Source organism: Echiichthys vipera (genome assembly GCF_963691815.1).
Source record: "Echiichthys vipera genome assembly, chromosome: 23".
Taxonomy (NCBI): Eukaryota; Metazoa; Chordata; class Actinopteri; order Perciformes; family Trachinidae; genus Echiichthys; species Echiichthys vipera.
The window spans coordinates 14,856,633-14,882,658 of record NC_139848.1 but is presented as its reverse complement, the minus strand read 5'-3'; the positions used below and the strand labels follow the sequence as shown (position 1 = coordinate 14,882,658).

Here is a 26,026-nt window from a genome sequence, read left to right as displayed (position 1 = left end):
ACTAAGATGACGTATTATCCGTATCACAGTGGCAGATGATGACAATTCATTAAAACCGTCAGTGGAATGTGAACGTTATTTGTACGTCATTTTCCACCATTACTGCTTTCCTATCTGTAGAGAACCAAACCATCCCGACAAATGAAGTTCATGCAAACGTTCGGCCTCAAGCGCACATTCAATGACAACAATCTGTAATGCTTTCTATATATTTTATGGCTTTAAATGTCAAACACACATTTTATTTGGTTGATTTAGGAGAAGGTAGAAATCCTTTTTTTACACAGAACTATTAAAATGACATCACATTAGCTATAATCTAATGACAACATGTGGTTATTGGCTCCACTCACCGTTGTCGAGGATGTAACGGACAATCTCTTTGCTTCCTGCAGAGACAGCGTGGTGCAGCAAACTGCAGCCCGATAGGTCCAGCTCTGTGAGGTCTGCCCCCTTCAGGTGCAGCTCCTGCAGCTTTTGGGGGGAAAACATGATGCAACATGTAACATTTCCCAAAAAAAAGAAATAAAAAGAAACAAAAACACGTTATATTTGTTGACGGTTGTTTCAAAGCTTTCACGCCGGATATTCACGATCTGTGCAATCCAACAAAGTTTGAGTTTCTCAGCGTCGCACAATTGCTTCATCATTGCGTTTACTGTAATAATCTTCACACTCGACACACCGAGAAGGTATGTTATACAGAAAATTAGGTAAAATCGAAAAAGTTAACGTTAACGTCAATAGAAACCAAACTTTAAGTCTTACGTAATGTTCTGTAGCAACCTTGTGTCTTTTTTGTCAGATTTTTCGGGTTTTCTGTTTTTATCGTCTTTATCTTTAAGAGGAGATATAAGAAAATATATGTATGTCTGTGTGAATGAATGGAACCTGGACTCTGTAAAGCGCTTTGAGCACTGAGAAAGGCGCTATATAAATCAAAGCCATAACAAAAAAGATTCTCACGGGGTACCAGGACGAACGGGTTTAATTATTGTTTATTTATTCATTTTGATTGTTATTTATTCTTAATTTCCCTTTTTTTTATTAATTCTGAATGAATTCATATCTCTGATACTGAAATATATCAATAAGATTATATTTTTTTCATAAATTAAATAACTGTCATGAATTATTATATATATTCCATTTGGAATATAAATAATTGGTATTTGTAAAAAAAAAACTGTGTGAGGAAGCTGTTAATTAACTAACAATGACTTACGGAGAAGGGGTGGGATTAAATAAGTGTTTACTCCTCCCCACTCCTTTAAGCACTTGTTAAAAGAAAAAAAGACAAATCAATCAACTCAATTCATGTCTCTCTTTGCTTTCTATTTGTGATATTATCATTTTTTGTATGACTTTTTCTGTTTTCTTTTACACATTTTGAATAAATTGAAAACAATCAATATTATGAGACCAATTGTGTCAATATTTCCATGTTTTTATGTGACAGTTTGAACAGAATTATGAGCAAAAGTCGGAATTTCATTGGTTGGCTTTTTTTGTTTTATCTGCAGTCGAAATCCGCAGATATCAAAACAGCTGCGGAAATTTTTAAAAAGCGCACGGACAAATACAAGGCTCATAGAGATACATGGGCTTCAATGTTTAAATGGGTGTGCAATACACACCAACCTTTTTTTTCATTTGACGTGTGAAGGCTTTTATAGTCACATAGCAACATTAGCATTCAAATAGTGTTCTTGTCCACTGACACAGTATCTATTTTAGCTCTGGTTGGGTCTCCAACATCTCCTGAGGAAAATGTTTAGCTCTTTAGTGGCTAAATGCTGCGCTACGTTTATCAGCTTGTTTTCACTCAAAACTGCCCTCACTACCTAGCCTTGTGAGCCCATCCTGATCTCTGAGCTCCGTTGTATTTTACTTACAGATCAGTCTGGTAACGCGTGGTGGAAAAAATTTGGAGAAGTTTACCAAGTGACCAGTGTTGGTTTTGAGGCGAATTTAAGTGACGTAACGAGAAGCGACTGTTCAGTGTTAACAACATGGAGGCTTCCACGGATGAGATGAGCAGCTTTGGAGCAAGCCGCTCGCTAACTCTTTTTTCTCTGTGATCCTTCTGTTGAATATGGACCGGGCTCCTGAAATTGGGCATTTGATCCATGAATTCACGTTACACAAACAGAAAATATCCTTTACCCACATGTTGTTTACTTTCTGAGCTTTGCCTCGACGCTGTTAGGACGTCATACGCTTCATTGGTCTGATTGGTTGATTTGGCCCGTATGTTGGTTTATAGACAGATGGTTTATCCAATCAGCAACCAGTATTTTCGCCCCTTCCCAAAAGATCTCCAAAGAGAGTTTCCCGGATGGATATGTAGAGTAAATGAGAATCAATCCATCTGGGGGAGTCAGGTTACACAATACCCACTGCACAATGTGACGTCGGAGTGACGTATTTTCTATGTCATTTTTTGAGAGAGGTTGTTTTGTAACGCTAGACGACTTCTTTTTTTCGACGTTTGCCAAACGTCGAATGTTAACATCTATCTATAGTCCAAATGTGGTCATTTGTGGACGTCTTTTCATCAAATTTTAGACGATTTCTATAATAATACAATATATTTTATAATCATATATAAGATATTTATATAATAATAAGAACATGGAACTTTTCTAGAGTCACAGACCTTATGGCCTACGGTCCCTCCGACCACCACCTCAAACTACAGCATTCAGACGAGAAAAGGTGGGTGATCATGATACAAGGCAGGGCGGGGATCGAACCGCTGACCCTAGCAGAGGCGCTTATGTTAGCTTGTTGCTCCTAACCTACATTTTGTGGCTCGGTAGTATTTGAATGTCGGAGAGTTCGGTCATAATAAGGTGGATAGGCTACCATGAAATTATTTTACACTAATTGCATTTCCAAATGAAAAAAACAGGTAAACATAAAAAATCCATATATACATAAGTAAATTTGATTATTGAAAATAAACCAGTTACAGAAAAACAGGAAAATGTAAAATAACCAAAGAATACAGATCATGTACATTTCCTGCACCTGTCACAGACGTCCAAAAAATGTCCCCGGTTCAAAGGTCAAATATGAACGTCAATATGACGTCCAAGTTGGGCCATGGTGGGACGTTAAAGTAGCGGACCTAGATTGGACATTGATAGATGTCCAGAATTGGTCCTGGACCGATGGACCCAATATAGACATTTACAATATAGACAATTTTTAGTGGCTATGTACACTATATTGAGCGACCACTCTTAACTTTTCTCAACTCAATTGCACTGAACTGTAATTAATGGTGTTCATCCCAGAGAGGAAAGATAGGGTGTTCCCATTGGCCCAGCTCGGTCTGTGATGGATGAATACTGAAACTCTGATGATGGATTGGCTAATGAAACTGTCGCTCACCTTCTTCTCGTCTTTGTTCTTCACACACTCGATCAGCATCTCTGGCGCATACGAGAGAGAAGGTGACAGAGAGGTGGAGAGAGAGAGAAAGAGAAAGAGAGAGAGATCAGAGAGGAGTCCAGCTGCTTCAGTGGATACAAACTCCTTGACACGTATAAATGTAGATGTGGTTTAAGAGGCTCCACAAAATCCTTGAAGAAACACTGACGTGTGGAATCTATTGTGCTTTTAGCCACTAATGTTAACGACTGTTAGCTCACTTGCTATTTTCTTTTTATTCTTGCTTTGTATTTTTATCTGGTTCTTTAATCATGTTTCTTTACATTCCATTTTACTACTTTTCTTATAGCTTTTAATCTTTTATTTTGTCATTTCATTATCGCGGGTGCAATGGTCTCTAACTGTTCATTATTTTTGCTTTTGTCTCTTTTGTATGACTGTTGAAATGTATGACACGAAAGGTGCAATGGTCTCTAACTGTTTATTAATTTGCTTTAGTCTCTTTAGTATGACTGTTGAAATGTATGACATGAAAGGTGATACATGTACAAATAAAGTTTGATTGACTGATAATGCAGATGAACTCCTAGCTAGCTGATGTAGCAACATCCTGTCTTGAGTGGATAATGTCTGGCTGGCTGGCCATTTCTAAAGGACTTTATCAGCTAACATTACGAAGTAACAGACACCGGATCCCTGCAAAAATGATAAAAATGGAAAGAAAATGACAAAAATGTGATGCAAAATTACCAAATATAGACACAAAGTGACTAAAACTAGGTGTAAAATGACTAAAGATGGATGTAGCAAAATCCAGTCTTTTGGGGATAACATCTGGCTGGCTCGCCGTTTCTAAACAACTTTAGCAGCTAACGTTACGAAGTAACGGACACCGGATCAATAAAAAATGATTAAAAATGTAAACGAAATGACAAAAATGTGATGCAAAATTACCCAATATAAACATAAAATGACTAAAGATAGATGTAGCAACATCCTGTCTGGAGTAGATAATATCTGGCTGGCTCACCATTTCTAAATGACTTCATCAGCATGCAGCATAACTAAGTTACAGCTAGCTGGCTAACATTCGCGTCTTGCGAGCGTTAGCTCAGTGAGACCTCGGCTAACTGTGTATCTGCTGCATGAATCTGGCGTTGGCTGATGGTGTGATTTGCAAACAGCGGGCTAGTGTTAATGGAAATATGAACTGAACACATTTTTAACAATTTGAAGGTGTTTTTCTATCATTTATAGTATGTATTCATTAAACTAAAATCTAAAAGGTGTAGAGCTTCAAAAACTGGTGCTAGATTCAGTTTTTTTTAAAGAAATAATGGCATATAGGAAAGTAATGTGATCTTAAACAACTGCCTTGTGATAAATCCTACCTTTAATGCTCAGCTTATTATTACTTTCTATAATTAAAGGTGTATAACAGCGATATTCAATGGGCAGCCCTCGGGCCGCATCCAGCCCGCCAGCCACTTATTTGTGGCCCCCGAACTGTTATTTCTTCACTATGTGTTTAGGTTGGGTCAACACGTGTTTAACGGGACATCTCTCAATGCCAACGATACACAGCCTGCGAAGCGTTTTTGAAGCGGTTAGCATATTGCCACTTTGCCAGAGTAGGAGCACAGTCTGTGGGGCCTCAACAGAAGGAAATGGATATAAACATGATGGAAAAAAATAGTATTTACAGACAATAAAAGCATCATCACTGTAATGTACATCACAGTCTGTTAATGTCATTCGTTAGTGGTTGAAACTCATGCTGCGTGTCGAGCTGAAGCCGGGCCAACGTATGAGATGAATGTTTATTAGGTTGACCTCAATACTCACTCTCACTCCCTCTCTCTCTCTAAATAGCTGAGTCCTAATCCAGTTATGTTAGGCTTAGTCTGTCTGTGTGTGTGTGTGTGTGTGTGTGTGTGTGTGTGTGTGTGTGTGTGTGTGTGTGTGTGTGTGTGTGTGTGTGTGTGTGTGTGTGTGTGTGAGTGTGTGAGTGTGTGAGTGTGTGAGTGTGCGTGTGCATGTGCGTGTGCGTGTGAGTGAGTGTGTGTGAGGAGGGGGACTTCAAAAAAATCTTTAAGAGCTTTAGTGGCTGCAAGACAAATCAAAAAAACAACACAAACCACAAAACCCAACACACACTTTGAATGTAGGAATTAAATGAATTTAGCCCAGGGAAGAGGAAACGAGAGCCGGTCTTAAGACGCGAGAGGAAGAGAGGATAGGAGGAGGTTTATGAAACAGTGGAGGCTATGCAAAGACGTTCCCCCTCTTTCTGTCTCGCACAGACTCATAAATTGGGCACTTCTTTCCCCTTCACACACACACACACACACACACACACACACACACACACACACACACACACACACACACACACACACACACACACACACACACACACACACACACACACACACACACACACACACACACACACACACACACACACACACACACACACACACGTCACTTGCTCCGTTGAACTCACAGTCTGATGCATTCAACCTGTCTGACCCTTATGGGAGCTGTGTGTGTGTGTGTGTGTGTGGATGAAAGAGAGGACGAGAGTCTGCATTAGAAATAGAAGATGCAGGTATGTCGGACAAAAGGAAAGGCAGAAAGTTTTTTTTTTAACTTGATCGGATTCTTCTCAATGCGAATTGAGAAAAACATCACAGCAGCCATCCAAAAGATCATCACAAACATCGGTTTATCCGACGAGCAACTCAACTAAATCCATTTTCTAGGGGTCGTTTTCTCATTGACTTCTAAACATCTGACAATCTGAGAGAATGCAGCTTTAAGTGGAGTCTCCCCCTGCTGGACAATAGAGATAATGCAGCTTTAAGTGGAGTCTCCCCCTGATGGACATTAGAGAGAATGCAGCTTTAAGTGGAGTCTCCCCCTGCTGGACATTAGAGAGAATGCAGCTTTAAGTGGAGTCTCCCCCTGCTGGACATTAGAGAGAATGCAGCTTTAAGTGGAGTCTCCCCCTACTGGACATTAGAGAGAATGCAGCTTGAAGTGGAGTCTCCCCCTGCTGGACAGTAGAGAGAATGCAGCTTTAAGTGGAGTCTCCCCCTGCTGGACATTAGAGAGAATGCACCTTTAAGTGGAGTCTCCCCCTGCTGGACATTAGAGAGAATGCAGCTTTAAGTGTAAAGGTTTGAATCCATGTAGACCATGCAGCCTCAGACAGTGGCACTCTTCATTAGGTAAAGGTTTGAATCCATGTAGACCGTACGGCCTCAGACAGGGGCGCTCTTCATGAGGTAAAGGATTGAATCCATGTAGACCGTACGGTCTAAGACGGGGGGCACTCTTCATGAGGTAAAGGTTTGAATCCATGTAGACCCTACGGCCTCAGACAGGGGCACTCTTCATGAGGTAAAGGTTTGAATCGGTGTAGACCATACGGCCTCAGACACGGGCACTCTTCATGAGGTAAAGGTTTGAATCCATGTAGACCGTACGGCCTCAGACAGGGGCGCTCTTCAGGAGGTAAAGGATTGAATCCATGTAGACCGTACGGCCTCAGACGGGGGCACTCTTCATGAGGTAAAGGTTTGAATCCATGTAGACCCTACGGCCTCAGATAGGGGCACTCTTCATGAGGTAAAGGTTTGAATCCATGTAGACCCTACGGCCTCAGACATGGGTGCTCTTCATGAGGTATAGGTTTGAATCAATGTAGACCGTACAGCCTCAGACAGGGGCACTCTTCACGAGGTAAAGGTTTGAATCAGTGTAGACCGTACGGCCTCAGACAGGGGCGCTCTTCATGAGGTAAAGGTTTGAATCCATGTAGACCCTACGGCCTCAGACAGGGGCACTCTTCATCAGGTAAAGGTTTGAATCCATGTAGACCATACGTCCTCACCCAGGGGCGCGCTTCATGAGGTAAAGGTTTGAATCCATGTAGACTGTACGGCCTCAGATAGGGGCGCTCTTAATGAGGTAAAGGTTTAAATCCATGTAGACCGTACGGCCTCAGACAGGGGTGCTCTTCATGAGGTAAAGGTTTAAATCCATGTAGACCGTGTGGCCTCAGACAGAGGTGCTCTTCATGAGGTAAAGGTTTGTGACGTTCATTCAGTGTTTTTCCAAAGTTAAAGTTTCCCACCGCTGTTGGAGCAGCAGAGACTTGCACAGGTTCTTCCCGACTTCCTAGACATGGTTGTCAAAAGTATTGCTGCATAAAAAGTAAAGGGAAAAGTAGAAAAGGTTCATTTCTAATGACAGCTCCCATTCAAGCGTGCGCATACCGGAGGGAGACGCCACCGCAGCAATGGCGGCGTCGCTAGTTAGCGAAAACACATAAACGGATCGCCAGATTCGTCTATAGTGCCACCATCTGCAATACATATATATAGTGTCAAGTCGATAGGATGGACAGTTCTGGAGATATGAATTACACGCATATGAACGCACAGACATTCCTTGCTTTGCAGTGAGATAATAAAAAGGATAACAAGCGGTTTGGATAACCTTCAGTGTTCCTAGATCTCAGGTATTCATTTGGTGAACTGACAGAAATGATAATAACCCAGACATATAATAATAACAATGTCAATTCATGTATGTGTATTAACTCTGAGGGTGTCTCCTTCAGACAGAACGACCCGCGCCACATCTGCAGAGAGAGACTGATTTCTATAAACGCATCACTGACAGCAAGAGCTGGGTTCTGTGTTCAGCTCAAAAAATGCAAAACACCAAAACTGGAATCAAAACACAAAACTACTGGCAAAGTCACAGCAGAGAGACGGAAAAAAAAAGTCAACCAGATCATGAAGTGAAAAACATGCGAGTTCCCAAGAGAGAATACAGCCACAGTGAAGCTGACGGGAAAGACAGCTCCGGCTCGCACACAGCCAACTCCCAGCATGCCGAGTGAGCGTGAGGAGACAGAGGGTGAAAAAAAAATGTATGTCAGAGAAGAAAACAGTCTGTCTGGAGACACAGGAGCTGACACACACAACCACACACACACACACACACACACACACACACACACACACACACACACACACACACACACACACACACACACACACACACACACACACACACACACACACACACACACACACACACACACACACACACACACACACACACACACACACACACACACACACACACACTCTCTCTGTGTGAACTATAGGCAGTTTGTCAGACGCGTGATTTCCATTGTGAAAAGTGAACCTTGTAGATGACACGAGTGTCGTTAGTGTGTTACCTTTTTCTCGCTCCTTCTCCATTTCACTTGTCTTTTGGCCCTTTTCCTGTCTGGACAATGGGATCAAAACAGACAGAATATAAGACTCATCTGAAAGATGGAACCTGAAGATGATGTCAAGGTGCTCCAGTCATAAATCTGAAATAAAACTGTGGAACTTTTTTCAGCCTTTATTCAAAGTTTAGAGCATTATGTCTGCGCACGATGAAGGCCACTGCTGCAGTAACGTTGATACTATTTGTTACACATTTTTTACCACTGGAGAATTGATAAAAATGGCTAAAAATCCCCAAAAATCATCATTAAGACCCCCAGACTTTGAGGAACACCGGAGAAAAATCCCAAAACATTTGACGTTGAGAGATTCCTGCAAGAATTGCTTTTTTTGAAAATTATCCATCAAGGTCATCCAGGTCTCTAGTTTGTGGCTAAACGCCCTAGGTCTCTAGTTTGTGGCTAAATACCCTAGGTCTCTAGTTTGTGGCTAAACACCCTAGGTCTCTAGTTTGTGGCTAAACACCCTAGGTCTCTAGTTTGTGGCTGAATTCCCTACGTCACTAGTTTGTGGCTGAATTACCTAGGTCTCTAGTTTGTGGCTAAACAGCCTAGGTCTCTAGTTTGTGGTTAAACACCCTAGGTCTCTAGTTTGTGGCTGAATTACCTAGGTCTCTAGATTGTAGCTGAATGTCCTAGGTCTCTAGTTTGTAGCTGAACACCCTAGTTCTCTAGTTTGTAGCTGAACACCCTAGGTCTCTAGTTTGTAGCTGAACACCCTAGGTCTCTAGTTTGTAGCTGAACACCCTAGGTCTCTAGTTTGTAGCTGGATGCCCTAGGTCTCTAGTTTGTAGCTGAATGTCCTAGTTCTCTAGTTTGTGGTTTCATTAGTTCAACTCCAAGAAAATGCCTCCTGTTGGGACTAACATCATCACACATGGAGACAACTTGGCTCATTGAATCCACAAGAGTCAGACCCAGTTTATGACATTCAACACTGTTTATGGACCCCAGTATGCAGAAATATTACAAGAGTCCATTTTAGAATAGGTACTGCAGGAGAAACACTGTCTGGATAAAAGTGGCTGTCTGTAAAGAGGCTCTTGGGGACCCCCGAGAAGAACCTGTTTACATTCACATATCTGGAGGTCATAGGTGACCCCTTTTGAAATGGAACAGCTTTTAAAAATCGTCAACATTTAGCCTAATGTTGCGTTCACACCAAATACGAATGACGCAAATAGAATCGCTTCAGACGCTTGTACCGTGCCACTTGCTCACATTTGTGACATTTTTGATCATCGCTTCATTTGCTTCAATCGCATGTAGCAGCTGAGGCGGCTAACTAACTGAAGCTAAGATGCCCAGCTCAGCTTTCTCTGCTGTTGTGCTAAATGGAAAGTGATGCTAGTGCAAACAGGAATCTGAACGCTTTTAAAAGAACAGAAATGAGCGAGATCAGACCGTCAATCATTTAACCTCCGAAGCTGACTATACCAGCTGCTGCCTGTTCTCCTCCTCAGCTTCACTCTGCACTGATGGCTTTCTTCTATTCCTTCTTCTGGATTTCTGGCAGAATAAATGCCTAAAGGTGCGTTGCTGCCATCCACAGTTCATAGTTATATCCATTATATTATATCCAGAGGAACAGACAGGTTTCCCCCAAGGACTGCGACAATAGCGGCTTTGGTGATCCCCTGGATGTATCATGGAGAATTTTGATGACGCTTACCGCAATATCAACGCCGATTAGCTGTTGCGGCACAATGTTGCCTGAAAAGTTCAATATTTTTTACTTTATTCACGTCGCTTCATACGCTCCAGAAGCTTCATTCGCATGGCCTCCACCTGAACCGGTGTCATCGCGCCATTTACATTGATTTTTAATGTAGAGGTGTCGCCCAATTCGCGCCTATCGCGTTTGGTGTGAACGCCCCATAACTTTGGGGCATTAATTAGCCTCCTTCATGACAAGCTAGCATGACTTGTAGGTACCTTAGATTTCTTATTATAGAAACACATTTAACATGTCTGTATGCTCAAGCAGCAGCAACCACAAAAAAAAAAAAGTGTTGTGGTTGGAAATGTGATCCATTGAGCTAGCTGGCGTTTGCCCGCTTCATTGAGTCAAAGCACACTAGGTTGCTTACTTTAGTCTGTACAATCCTCCATGGAGCTGGGTCTGTCAGACGTTCCTGCCTGTTATAGGGAAGGTTTTCGGTGCCACCGTACTCTACGGGGGGAATTGTTGGGTCTATGTAAATCTTAAATAAGTCATAGAGTGTGGTCTATACCTACTCTGTAAAGTGTCCTGAGATAACTTTTGTTATGATTTGGCACTATAAATAAAATTGAATTGAATTCAATTAAATTCAATTACTTTAGTCTGTAGCATATGTGCTAACCGGCTCGCTAGCTAGTAAGCAAGTTTCATCTGTTGAATCCAGCCGCTATTTTCATGCACATCCCTAGACCTCATGTATCGCCACACACGCACAGGGGAGCAGACTGTCCTGTTCAGGGTACATAAAGAACCTGTGAGGACTCCTTTTGTCAGTGCTATAGTGTTTTAATGAGCAAAGTACTGTTGTGCTTTAATGAGCACCAGTATGTTTTAATGAGCAGAGGGACGAGACTCAAACTGTCACTGTCACAAGAACTGTGCGTAGGGATTGTGAATGAATTAAAATCCAACTCACACAGAGAGCCTCGTGAAACACACCAAAGAAAATCACATCACGCCTCTTTGTGGAAGCTTTCTCACACACTGGCTGGTGACCCTGCTTGTTGGTTGACGCGTTACTGATGAGAGGACAACCGGCGTCAGTGATGGTGCTGCTGGTCCATACTGAGAAAACTGTCTCTTGTATCTTTACTGAACTTTTAAGAGTCACATAGACACTTTGTGTGATCAAATATAGCAGTGAAACCTCTTACGCAGAGTGGGGATTATTGGTGCGGCTCTTTTAGATTTTCAAAATATTACCAGACCAAATGGATCATGTTCTGATATGAACATGAATCATTTCATGGGGGCAAATTGGCTTCAAAATCCCGCGCACTTCATGGTGCTTTGGTTTTGTCTCCTGATGCCTCTAGGGCAATAGATGCCATCTTTAAAGGGTCGATCCGCCGAACATTGCGTGTCATCCGGCGGATTCAGGCATATCTTCGAGGCCCCGTTAAGCAACAATTACACAACACCCACATCAACATGACCCTTCTCTTTAACTGAGTTTTATATATCAGTCATGGATGTTAGATCATTTTCTTCAGCGCAACAACGTATTCTCATGAAAAGGTTAATTTAATATCATACAAAAAGCTTTGCACACAAATCGGTATGACATCTTATGGATTCAATGACTTCACCATCTTCCGGATGTAGTATGCAAAAACAAGGCACCAAAAATATTGTTACGTGACCCATTTTGGCCAACAAAAGGTGACTGTTAGGGTTAGGCATGCAAACCACTTGGTTAAGATTAGAAAAAAGGCTGGGGTTTGATTTAGTACATCCAGTACTTGAAAGGCAACAACCCGGGAAAGAAACCCTGCTTGCCCGGGTGAAGACCTGTGTTTTAGGACCAATCCATAACCCCAACCTCCCTCCTTATGTGGCAATTTGCTTTCTTATGCATTCAAACCGGAAGCGATAGACACAATAGAAGAGATTACATACAATAATCATTCTACATATGCGATTTCAAGACGGGCTGCGTTATAGAAGCGAAAATCGATTGATATTTGTGTCCATCTCCTCCACAGGCAAGTTAATAATATTGAACTTTTCAGCCGGATCGCATGACACTGTGGTGCGTCAGCCAATGAGAAAGGAGAAGGGGGTGAGAGGGGGGTGAGAGTACCCGCTGGCAGAAGTACGATAATGGAGGAGACATATCCCGGACTTCCACAACAGGTGCAACGCAGTAACGGTAGTAGTCCATTGTTGAGGAGAGAAAGGAAAACGGGTGAAAAATGTTTATATAGGCGGGTAGCGGTTTGTACACAGTTATCATCACCTCTGACACAGCCTTATGTCACTTCCTGTCCCTCTTTTGGCGTCTTTGTGACAGTCTTAGGCGCCGCGTTGTGCAGGTGCATTGAAGAAAAAGGTGCCGACTGTGGGGAATGGACTAGTAGCTTCAACTGTGTGAGAAGTTTTATTTTATGTTAACCTTCTTGACTTTCATGCCCACGACTAACCTCGTGTTCTTTGCATGTTTCTTCTTTTAGCTGTGGTTAACAGGGAAGTTGATGAACAGAAATTATGAGATGTTAAAATATGGAGAGCTATCTAACATCTTTGTATCACCTCCTTTTACATACATATGATGTTCCAGTTCAGTGTGTCTTTAACCTCCGAGCCTGCTGTTGTCACACTTCTGATTTTGTAGACGCCCTTTTGCAAAAGATTGTTTTTGGGCCCGTCTACACAGAGACGCGTTTTCCTGTATCATTAGTATCATTTTGGCCGACCATCCACACGCAGTCGCCGTTATCGGAGCCTGAAAACGGGATCTTTTGAAACTGAGTCCCAGAATGGGAAGATTTGAAAACGCCCCCCATAGCCTCGTATTTCTACAATGCAGCAGTGCCGTGTTCTCTGTTGTTGGATCTGAGTTTTTAAAAAACAACATAATCGTCATTTAACTTCTTTCTAACTTTTAATAAATAAAGTTGCTAAGAAGGTGTGAAAAGTCTCTAAATCTAGATCGAAAGTGCCCGCCTGTGAGTGCGTCCGGAGGGGAAAGGGGCTAACAGCAGCACCCTCTGCTCGTTGAGGACACTAACTACAGAGTGATCGGTGCATCCAGAACACCACAAAAGTCTCCACTAACAACGGAAACATTGGACAGATTTCTCTCTAGGATGGAGGAGGATTTGGGAAGTCTCCGGTGTTTGTATTCTACACAGCGTCGCCCTGTCTCTTCTTCTCCTTCGTTGGTGTATTTTTGTGGCAGTTATAGTGCCACAGCCAGGCCTGGCATGTGTACTACAGCTTTTGGAGTCGGTTTTACTGGTTTCCTGTGGATGCAGATATTTCTTGAGTCGAGACCATGTGGACGGAAAAGTTTTGGAAAATACCCTTGACATACCCTTGGATAGTTTGTGTTTTCTGTCTTCATTGATGTCTCTTCGGTACGTGCGGCTCGAAAATGGGACCACAAATGGGATCAAATTGTAAAGTATACCCAGCTTAAAAAGTATAATAATACTAAATACTAAGTAAAATATCTGGTATGCCCAGTAGCTCACCTGGCAGAGAAGGTGCCTCATTTCCTATCTACCTTAAGCTGTTTTTCAAATACAGGTATGACAGCCCAAAACATAATCTTTACGGCTGAAACTACTGCAAAACTTATTCACTATGGTCCACACCTTTTCCTGAAGACCTGAGGGGGTATTTATTTAGTCTTATTATTTAATTTATTTTATCTTTTAAGTGTGGTTCTTTATCGAGTCTAATTTATTTCGTTTTCATCCGTTTTTCTCCATTCCCTATTGATTCATGCACTCTAGTCGTTAATTATTTTATTTTAAATCAATTTCTAATCCAGCCTCTAAAGTTTCCTCACTGTAAACTGGTGAGATTCCCTTTTTTAATGCTTTTAGCCTGTGAATGTTCTCATTTGTCCAGGTCATCGTTATCCCCAAAGCAATTTCAGTCAAAAGCAACTGGACTTGGTTATTTGTCTAGGAAGACGTTTCACCTCTCATCCAAGAGGCTTCATCAGTTCATGTAAATATCTGACCAGGCTGGGACTGGTCCAACTATCTGGTGTAGAGATCCAGGTATTTAACCTCTCACAAGGCTGATGATGTCACTGGAACTCTTTGTGCTCCAAGTGCCAACGACCGTCGTTAGAGTGACATCGTTGGAGTCGCAGGAGGCCATTTGTGAACAGTTGTTCTTTGAGGTTAGATTGTTGAATCTCCTGAAGGGATGAAAGGGCAGCATTGTAAACTGGAGATAAGTGGTGTCTCGGACCTCCTCCTCTGTTTAGCTATGGTTTCTCTACTATTGCATAGATGGCTTCTTTTACTCGTCTTTCAAACCATCTGTCCTCTCTGTCCAGGATGTGGACATTGTTGTCATCAAAGGACTGGGCTTTCTCTGATGTAAGTGGACAGTAGAGTCCAGGCTTGAGGAGTTAGCTCTCCTGTGCTTGGCCATGCGTTTATGCAGTAGCTGTTTTGTTTCTCCAATGTAGAGATCTTTGCATTCCTCGTTGCATTGGACAGCATAAACCAGATTGCTTTTGTGGATGTGTGGTGCTCTGTCCTTGGGATGTACTAGTCTCTGTCTGAGTGTGTTACTGGGTTTGAAATACACAGGGATGCAGTGTTTGTTGAAGATCCTCCTGAGTTTCTCTGATACCCCAGCCACATACTGTTGTTTCTCTTGTTTTCTTTTTCAACCACTTTGGTTTTCTTTCTTGAAGCAGCTGCCGTTTTCACAAAGGTCCAGCTGGGGTAGTCACAAGTTGTGAGGGCGCCTCTCAGGTGCTTGCGTTATTCCCCTTGGACCTGTGAGCTGGTGGGTACATTATCAGATCTGTGTTGCAGGGTTCTGATCACTCAAAACTTGTGTTCCAGGGGGTGGTGGGAGTCAAACAGTAGATATTGATCTGTGTGAGTTGGTTTTCTGTATACCCCAATGAGGAGGCTCCTGTCGTTCTACATATGGACGTCACAGTCTAAGAAAGGCAAACTGTTGTCCTTGACTTCTTCTCTAGTGAACTTGATGATTCTGTCCACAGAGTTTATATGTTTGGTAAAAGTTTTCACCTCTTTAGATACCTGAACCAATGGCTCAGGGTTACTCCTTTGAAGGAGTTCAAAGCCTTGTCCTCTACCTCCTCCATGTATAGATTTGCCACAATAGGGGATACTGGTGAGTCCATGGCAGAGCTGTGTTTTTGTCTGTAAAAAGTGCCATTAAACTGGAAATATGTGGTGTTCAGATGTTGGCAAACGTGGTCTGGTTTGAGATTTGTCTGGTTGTGTAAGGAGTTGTCCTGTGTGAGCCGCTCTTACTGTGGCCAGAGCCTCCATGGTAGGAATACAGGTGAACAAGGAAGTCACGTCGTAGGATACCATAGTTTCATCTGGATCCATTTTTAAGTCTTGGACTTTGCTCACAAAGCCAATCGAGTTTTGGATGTGGTGTGGGGTGTACCTGCCAGTGGTGCCAGAATATTTGCAACCTGCTTGGCAATGTTATAAGTGACCGAGTTTATGTTGCTGACAATGGGCCTGAGAGTCCATATAAGCAGGGGGTTGAGTCCCTGGGACAGTGATTTGTCAATGACTTCTTCTTTTTGTGGTTGCTTTAGACACTCTTTTTGTAAACGCTGGTAGGGTCTCGTTTTCAGAGTTTCATAAGTGTTAGAGTCACTGAGTAGTACAGAGATCAGTTGTATTGAAACTGTGAATCTACCCTCATCTGTTAGAAGGATTCTCATGTTGTGTTCTTTGCTCAGTGGTGTTACTGTTTTTCTCTCCTCAATGGTGAGGTTGGATGGGGGGACCTTAGCTCGGGGCACGAGGCTGAGACTTTTAACCTTAGCTGTTCAGCCTCAGTTCCAGTAAAGTTGTTTTTCTTTATAGCAGATTCTGTGGCTCTAATCAACTCCACTATGGGTACCTCTTTTGGTGTCATGGCAAAGTTCAAGGCCTTGGCTAAGACCTCCTTCTCTGGGTGGGTAAGATCTCTGTCCGACAAATTGTCAGTTTTTTACCTCCAACTGAAGGCTGTAAGTGCTGAATGCTGAAAGTGTTAATGCTGTTATGTTTGTATATGTTTGTATATATACGCACGTTTGTTTCATTTCAAATGTATGAAAAGTGCTATAGAAATAAAGTCTGATTGACTGATGAATGTAATATACTGACCTCAGTCTTGGCTTAAAATCAGCTGCAGTGGTGTTGGAACGATGGATGCAACCCGCCCTGCAAAACACAACATAATGGGACGTTTAGATGAGTATGAATTGGGCATAACAGGCTCACTCTTTTTTATTACACTTGAAAATGACCTGTATTATTGTCTGTATCTGAGCTTGTCTTTGCGATGTGCAAAGTTTACATGGACCCTAATATTCCACTATAATAAGAATAAATGATAAGATTCCGAGTGTAAACCTTTGTTATCCAGTGTTCATTGTGTGTTTTTCCGCATTAAACCAAAAAAGGATTAAAAGATTATTAAGTGTATATATCCACAGCCAGTAATCCACCAATAACAGCCCAATAATGCTGCGTCGAGACTGGCGACGTACAGAAATAGGCGCGTTAGACGTGTCCCATGTGAGAAATAAATATAATTTATTTGCAAAAACCAAAGTCAAAATGTTCTTGTGTTTGGATTAGAAACAAAAAACAAACAGACCACGTGATTTCGGTTTTTGGTCCAAAAACAAAAAAACTAATTTGGCTTACGTTTTTTGCTTCAAGCAAAAAAACTAATTGGCTGAATGAACACTGACCTCTGAATTCTCCAATCCAAAAACGAAATACTTGCAGTAAAAAAGGAAAACCAACATTTGTTTGGTTTGATCACTGGAGATTAGAGAGAATGCAGCTTTAAGTGGAGTCTCCCCCTGCTGGAGATTAGAGAGAATGCCGCTTTAAGTGGAGTCTCCCCCTGCTGGAGATTAGTGAGAATGCAGCTTTAAGTGGAATATCCCCCTGCTAAACATTAGAGAGAATGCAGCTTTTAGTGGAGTCTCCTGCTGGACATTAGAGAGAATGCAGCTTTAAGTGGAGTCTCCCCCTGCTGGACATTAGAGAGAACGCAGCTTTAAGTGGAGTCTCCCCCTGCTGGACATTAGAGAGAATGCAGCTTTAACTTATTTGCTAGTAAATACAATAAAAACACAAGGAACTGCTTGGACACATTAAGACAGGATGTACTGGATGTATGTCAAAGAGTATACTAACCTGGTGAGTTTGCTGGTCACAGGTGTTTCGTTGAGTGTTAAAGCTTCAGCAGCAGAGCTGTCACTGTTCACTCGTTGCCTCTGGGAAGAGCTGCAGCAGAACACAGGAAATAAAGTCACCGAACAAACTAAATCTCAGCCAAGACTGAGTTCACATATTCACTGAGGGCTGCAGCTTCCAGACAGCCCTGGGAATGTATGGAGGATATGTGCTGTAGAGTGGTGAACCATGTAATATTAACCACCAAGCCAAATGGGAATGAATACAAATATGAAAAAAATAAGTATGAAGTATGAAAAAACGAGTTTTGAAAACGATAAATCTAGGCAGTAATCTCTTGGGAGACTGAAATCACAGCCAATCACAGCAAAGGTGACGCTTCTCTCAACTGTCAATTCTGATGTAAAAAATGTCAAGGCATCTGGTGTTAGCATTGGGTCACCAACAAGATGATAATTTATTTTAGCGCGTTTATGGTAATTCCCATTATGTGTTAGCATAACATTACGGACTACCAACTAATTATTAACCTTGTGGATGTAGCAGTTATGCTAGCTACAGGGGTTATTTTGTTTTTAGCATAATATTGCCATCATGAAACTAATTTCTGTTAGCTCATTACTAGTAATTCCTTATGTGTTAGAGCATTGAGCTAAAAGACTTTTTATTTTTTTGGTGTAAATCAGTAAACATTGCAATGTCACAAATGAACAGTAACATCTCACGGACTGCACACTAATCATATACCCCGTGGATGTAGAAATTATCTTAAGCTAACGCCTGTATCCACGTTTGTCTTCATAAAGGCTCAGTTTTTACTAAGCAGCATGTAAAAACTTGGTTCTGGTTCTTTTCCCTCTTGGTAGAACAGCCCGGCAGACAACAGCTTTTAGACTTTTTTCTGTCTTTAAATAGCAGCGGAATTAACGAGGAGGCATCCTCAAGTCAAAGTCAAGGGAGAGACTAAAACCAAAATATGTTAATAAACCTTAAATGCTCCAGCTCCATAATTCAGTCTTAGTGAATTAAAGTCTGTTTACACCAATCATTTTCTGACAGGGATATCTTTAAGAGTTTCACATTAATGCATGTTCTGTTAGTGTTGTGCAGTCTGGTTTCCACTTTCTACGGCCAAAAGGGTTCATTTGAATTCTATACAAATCTTAGTTCTTAGCCAAAAAAATGCTAGGTTAAGCTAACAGGGCCGCAACTAGAAAGTGCATTACATAGCAGCAGCCAGCCAGGAGGGCCTATTTCCTTTTAAAGCTTTATGGATGACTTTTGTTAATAGAAATGGTTTAATATGTCTATCACTTTAATATTAGCATAGTTGGTAACCATTTTATGAAAGCAATATCAATCTGCTCTCATATTTTTATACAGTATAGTAACTTTAACTTGCAAAAGATTTCGACATATTTGTAAAGTGATTGGTTAGTCTTATTTCTTACAACACTCTCTGTTATTGGAAATTTCAATCAGCTGTCCCGGAGTGCTAGCTTTAGCTTTATGTTCACAGACAAAGTAGCTAAATCTGTCCATGGAAAAATATTTTTTTCAGCAGATATCTTAGTTACAACAACATTGAGCTAGCAAAGAAGTTTAGTGTTTATATGTGTAGTTTTAATTCATTTTGAGTAACTTCACCTCTGCAACCCAACGTTAGCGTAAGTTAGCTGTTGACTTAAACAGAGAGTAGAAACGGTTTCTGTTGCTTAAATCTTTCAATGGGAAAATTATTTTTTTCATTAGATATCTTAGTTTCAACAAGATTGAGCTAGCAAAGCATTTAAGTGTTTATGTCTGTGGTATTAAGTCAGTTTGTGAAACTTCACAATCTCTACAAGCTGTTAGGCTACGCTAGGTTAGGCTAACAGGGCAGCAACTAGACAGTACGTTCCATAGCAACTGCCAGCCAGGAGGGCCTATTTCTTTGTAAGAACAATGCTATATAGATGCTTTTTATAAATAGAAACTGTTTTAATTGTAATATATCCACCACTTAAATATTAGCATAGTGGGTATCATTTTTATAAAAGCAAGCAACATACCACTGCCTGTCGTGAGCTATTGTTTAAATAAATGTAGTTATGAAATTTTAATATAAAAGATTGAATTTAATAAACAAAGTCTGGGTAAAGTACGGTTACTTTCTGTTTTGGCTCCCCTGTAAAGTTACGCCCCTCCTGAAATATACTTCACTAAAATTCCAGAATTTCCCTAACCTGAGAGGCTGATTGCGTCTACTTTTAAAAAGACCATTACCTGAAGTGTAAACTAACGTGAGAAAAAAACAAAACAAAATGTTTGGTGTGTAGGTGTGTTTCAGCATGTTTGTCAGAGAGATGGAGGGATAGAGAGCAGAAGAGAGAGGGGTAATTACAGTGGGAGGAATAACGGTCACCTCCTGCCCTGCGTGGGAAAACTGCTACACTGTTTGTGCGAGAGTGTGTGTTCGAGTGTGTGTGTGCGTCTGCGTACAGTAGATTGGTGTTACTCTGGAGTGCTCTGACATGCGTTTCTCTCTCCATCCGCTGCTTTTCTGACTTCTCCTAAACCCATCTCTCCCTCACTCTGCCCCTGCCTCTCGGTCTCATCTCTCCTCCTCATCCTCCCACTCAGTGCACTCAGCATTGCAAATCAGCCCGCCAACACACACGCACACACACTCACACACGTGCACGCACACTCACACATAGCCAAAGGGAAGTGTTGTTAGGATCAGCAGGTTGTGTTGCTCTGCCTGTACTAGCATTGTTTCTGTTACTTTATTTATTCCCTCTTTTCTATTCTGTATGCTAATCTATATATGTTCACATTTCATATATAAGAGCAGGAGGAATGTAAATGATGATGCTGTAAGTGTTTGTTTTGTTGCTGATAATCACCGTGTCCATGGCTCAGATAATTAAACTCATGACAAGAAGAGGCACCAGCGTTTTACACCCATAACTGTTCTCGAGGGTCAATTACCTTTAGCAGCGCTGTCGGTGCAGTGAGCCCACTTACGTTTGTATTAACAAACGACACTCACCGCTAAAATGGCACAAAAGAGCACTGATGCTGATGAGTTACACCATGTGATCAAGAGAAGATAGACGGTCAGATTAACGTGTACACTCTTAGAAAGAAAAGACCTTTCTGAAGGGCTGAGGTTCTTCTGAGAACCATTTTGCAAATAGATCAAGGCTTCCATTAAGATACTTTTTCATCCAAAGAACGTCATAATTCTTCAAGGATTGTTGAAAGTGTGGTCGTTAGAAGATCCGTGCCTTCAAAAATTCAGTTTTGTGCATTTTTGTGCATCCAAAAGGCCTCAAACATGTTCGTAAAATGAAAATGAATGCCCAAAATCCAAGCTGACTTTCTTTCAGGTGAAAAAAATTCAAAAAATGTCTACACGTTCTTCAAGATGAGAGCAATGATCTCACCAAATTTGGGGAACATCAAAACAATTATTTCCCAACCATAGCGTGTGTTTAGGAGCCCTATGGAGCCCGCTGGCCACACACAAGCCCAATCACTGCAGAACTGCCAGTTTTTGAGAATCCCAAGCCCCTCACAATGCGATAATGTTTGAAAAAATAAACCTGACTTCCTATTGTCAGTAGGTGGCGCTCTGACTATGACTCAATTTCAGCACGTAGATGTCTTCTACGATGATGTGAAATTTGGGGCAGAATGGAAAATGTAAAGTCGAGCTACCGCAACTTACGTTTTCAGGTTTTGGACAAAATTTACCGCCATGCCGCATCAAGGGCGAGCCATGAATCCTCAAAAACTTTGCAATTTAGCATTGCAAAGGTCTTTAGATGCAACCTAACAAATTTAAAGTCACTCGGGTTAATTCTCTAAGAGCAGTTCATTAAAGTACAAACTGACTTAGGATTCCTCGCAATTTCAGTTCAAGGAAACTGAAACGGTTTGTTTTCGTCCTTGGGCCCCAAATACAACGTCCTGCTGCCCCCAAAACTCACTAGAGCACCAAATGTGACTAAAATAAATAAAGCTATTTATTTGTCTTTTCAGATGTACGCCTGCAGTGACTTGCTTTAACAGAGAACACTGGGAAAGTCTTCAGTGTCTGAGTGTGTTTTCTCTCTCTCTGCCTGGAGAGAGGGAGCATTTAAAGAGCATCAGCAGACAGCTGCTCTAACAGGTTCCTGTAGGTGAGAATTTAATCAGTGCGAGTGTGTGTGTAAATATGGTTAAAAGGATTTCATATGGAGGCAGGGCAAGCAGAAAAATGTGTTTTACACACACACACACACACACACACACACACACACACACACACACACACACACACACACACACACACACACACACACACACACACACACACACACACACACACACACACACACACACACACACACACACACACACACACACACACACACACACACACACACACACACACACACACACAACCAAAGCGAATACTATACTAACACTTGGCTGATTCTGGAAGGGAAAAAAAAATGCAGATAGAAAATATTATTCATGTATTTATACACACACACACACACACACACTTCTGAATTATGCAGTTCTACTTCATGCAGGCTTTGCCCTCTAACAGGCTCTATAGGCTTGACAATTTAAACTGTGAAGCAGCGCACTTTAATATGCATGGACATGCTCAACCAATCAGAGTGAGCCAAGCCTTTCCCACACTATATGGTTAAATTGAGTTTATATAGCGCCTTTCTATCGTATTGGACAAAGCGCTTTACAATTTTCCTCTCATTCACCCACTCACGCTCAAATTCCCACTGCGAAGGTGGCCGAGCTGCCATGCAGGCCGCCGTCCTGCCCCTCTCACGCAACTTAGGGTTCAGTGTCACGTTCAAAGACACTTTGTGATTAATTAAAGGACAATCTATTGCAGAGTGACAAGAAGCGATAGCTTAAAGCAAGTCTTTACTTTCTGGCATGTTTATAATCTTTAAATGCTCCTAAAAAGCATATGGCACACTCAAATGTAAACGATATCCACCAGGTGTTGAAACCATCAATATTCAATTCTCATATATTTCTGAGAAGTCTGAACAATCATTTTATTCGCTCTACTGAAGCTAATGTGTGTAAGCTACTGAAGCTAAAGTGTGTTAGTTACTGAAGCTAATGTGTGGTAGCTAATGAACCTAACGTGTGGTAGCCGCTGAAGCTAACATGTGGTAGCTGCTGAAGCTAATGTGTGGTAGCAACTAAAGCTAACGTGTGTTAGCTACTGAAGCTAATGTGTGGTAGCTAGTGAACCTAACGTGTGGTAGCCGCTGAGGCTAACGTATTATAGCCATTGAAGCTAATGTGCGGAAGCCAATGAAGCTAACGTATGGAAGCAAGGGAAGCTAATATGTGGTAGCTACTGGAGCCAACGAGTGGTAGCTACTGAAGCTAACATGTGCTAGCCACTGAAGCTAATGTGGAGTAGCCACTGAAGTTAACGTGTGTTAGCTACTGAAGCTAACGTGTGCTAGCCACTGAAGCTAACGTGGGGTAACCACTCAAGCTTATCTGTGGTAGCTACTGAAGACAAAAAAACAAGCACCAATGGGCTCCTTCCTTTGGGATTGACTTTGGTAATCCACTTGAATGGACTTTACTATGAGAGGAGCTGGTACAGGGGCCAGTAGGTAAGTCTTTAAAACACTCTTTTAATAAACTCTGGGTTCACTAACTACGCTGTTGCTGCTTTGTTTTCTGTGTAGGGACTCTTCTAATGCTGCTGCAGAGGTTTGCTGCTATTTTGAGCCGTATTAGTGGTTAAAAATCAGGAATCAGGACTAATCAGTGTTAGCCACGTCCCAGCTGTTAGCAACTCTCCCGGATTTCTCTGTTAATAGTTCATACACGAAGAAAACGGTCTTGATGGTTTATCTGATGTATGTAGCCTAAGTGCCGAAAAAGACTATGGGATGATTTCGCACCAGAATTACACTTTTAACAGCGAGTGGACGGCAGTTTAGGTTACGATAGTAACTGCGGATCCATGACTCAATACCAAGTGTGACGTTTCTTCACCAGATTTGTTTGTAAGATTTTAAATGAATTTGGAATTAAATATTCATTTAAATGAACGTTAAACCTTATATAGTTTAAATAATTAATAATGTAATAATTATTAAATACATACAGAAACAGAAACAATAACAGCTTTTAAGGTGGACTGTTTAATCTCATTTTAGTGACAGGTATGTCCATTTTTCTCTTTTGTTTATTAAACTATTTATACATTACTGTAGCATATATATTCTTGTCCTGAAAAAAAATCGTTGAAAACATGCTTGTGCATTACAGTGTTGAGGTTATACATTATGAGAGTCATTGAGCAATTGTGCGATTCAATAATATATAGATTATTCAACTATCAAAGTAGCTGCCATAATGTGTTTTTCTGAGTGTCTGTTTTATACATTCTGTAAAATTTACTTTAAAAATTAGACTAATTGTCTTGGTCTCCATTGTAACTGCATTTAAAGGCACTGCAGCAAAGTCTTGTTGCAGTTACTGCCTCTCTAGAGTAGAGTTTAAAGGGACACACACACACACACACACACACACACACACACAGACACACAGACACACAGACACACACACACACACACACACACACACACACACACACACACACACACACACACACACACACACAAACACACACACACACACAAACACACACAGCAGAAAGTAAAGCTGCTTTGAGAGGACTTTGCAGAGAACAGCATGTTTGGTTTTGTTTTTACCTGGGGACAGAGGACGAAGGTGAAGGGCAGGGAGAAGTGACAGGGTAGACAAAGACTTGGCTGGAGGTCTGATCAGGGGGGCTTTCCCTAAAGATCACCAAAAAGAACGCGTTACGAACCGCACAGAGCAGAGCATGTCCTCATTATGAAACACAGCTGTGATCTGACAGGGGATCACTGATCTGGGATAAATAGGGTGAGGGTGAATCTGGAGCCAAATGAACCCTCAATAACACACCTGTGGGGTCCAAAACTCTTACACAGACTGTCCTTGTCCAATTTCATTGACTTAACTATTTAACCGCAATGGAGACCAAGGCGTTTTGTCTCATTTTTATAAAACTTCCATTACATTTGCATTACAAGTGTGTTCTACAGACAGAATGAAGGAACAGGGTCATAAGAAAATAGGGATGTTTAGTTATTTGTGGCACAATAAAACACCACAGGGTTATAATCTAGATTGCTGGGGCTGGGAGATCTAATGCTAATTATACAACAAGTAGATCCCACCAGGCAATCAGCATGACATCACACACGCCCATCACTCTAGATATCACTTCGCAATTTCCATGGCAACATTGTAACTTCCAGAGCTGAGTGGAAAAACTGTAGGCTGCAACATTGATAGAAGATAGATCTTTTTGTTGTTCATTTATATGCTGGACGTAGCAAATTTTATTCATAAAAATAACCACCTACATATTTATATAAAGTCATTTATATAAAGTTAGTCTTACTTTTTACAACGCTCTCTGTTATTGTTAATGTTTGGATCAGCTGAGCCGGTGTGTTGGCGACACAGTGGTGACAGAGCGCTATCCCAGCTAAGCTAGCCCTGCATGTTTGTGTCGTAGCTAAATCTGTCCATGGAATTTTTTTTTTAATTTGCAGCTATTTTAGTGAAAACAAGTGAGCTAGAGAGTGAGTGAGTCTTGTGTTTATGTGTGTGATATTTATTCAGTATGGCTGCTACAGATTTAGCTGCTACATCTGCGAATATGTAGGTTAAACTAATCCTACATATTCGCGCAAGTATCAGCTAAATCTGTCCATGGAAAAAAATACGCTTTTTTTCACAGATATCTTAGTTACAAAAAGATTAAGCCAACTAAGCAGGTCTGTTTTTATATGTGTGACGTTTATTAATTTCGGCTACAACAAATTTAGCCACTACGTCTGCGAATATTTCGCGCAAGTAGCAGCTAAATCTGTCCATGGACAAAAACAAATTGAGCAGAGTTCTTAGAAAAAACAAGATTGACCTAGCGAAACAGTTTTGTGTTTATATGTGTGGTACATATTGCTTTTGGCTACTATAGATTTAGCTGCATCCGCAAACATGGAGGCTAAGCTAATCCTACATATTTATACAAAGTAATTTTTATAAACTTAGTCTTACTTTTTACAACGCTCTCTGTAATTGTAAATGTTCGGATCAGCTGAGCCGGTGTGTTGGTGACAGAGCGCCATCTCAAGCGTAAGCTAACCCTACATGTTTGTGTGGTAAATTGTCTATGGAATTTATTTTTTTTTGGAGATATTTTAGTAACCACAAGATTGAGCTAGCTAAGCATGTTTTTCTGTGGGATATTTATTCAGTTTGGCTGCTTCAGATTTAGCTGCTACATCTGCGAATATGTAGGTTAAGCTAAGCCTCTATTTCCGTGCAAGT

The 26,026-nt window shown here is 41.2% G+C and overlaps 1 protein-coding gene across 4 annotated transcripts in view; it reads right to left on the bottom strand.

The window, feature by feature from the left end:
* Positions 1-26,026, bottom strand: part of LOC310964935 (diacylglycerol kinase zeta-like) — a 130,877-nt gene that overhangs the window by 10,526 nt on the left and 94,325 nt on the right. For 3 of the 4 annotated variants that reach the window (XM_083938263.1, XM_083938260.1, XM_083938261.1), the window contains 6 exons: positions 24,352-24,438; positions 17,600-17,689; positions 16,553-16,609; positions 8,660-8,709; positions 3,400-3,440; positions 354-474 (listed from right to left, as the gene is read on the bottom strand). In XM_083938263.1, coding sequence (XP_083794389.1) covers positions 354-474; positions 3,400-3,440; positions 8,660-8,709; positions 16,553-16,609; positions 17,600-17,689; positions 24,352-24,438 — 446 coding nt within the window. The remainder of the gene's footprint in view (positions 1-353; positions 475-3,399; positions 3,441-8,659; positions 8,710-16,552; positions 16,610-17,599; positions 17,690-24,351; positions 24,439-26,026) is intronic. The other variant, XM_083938262.1, reaches the window with a different exon arrangement.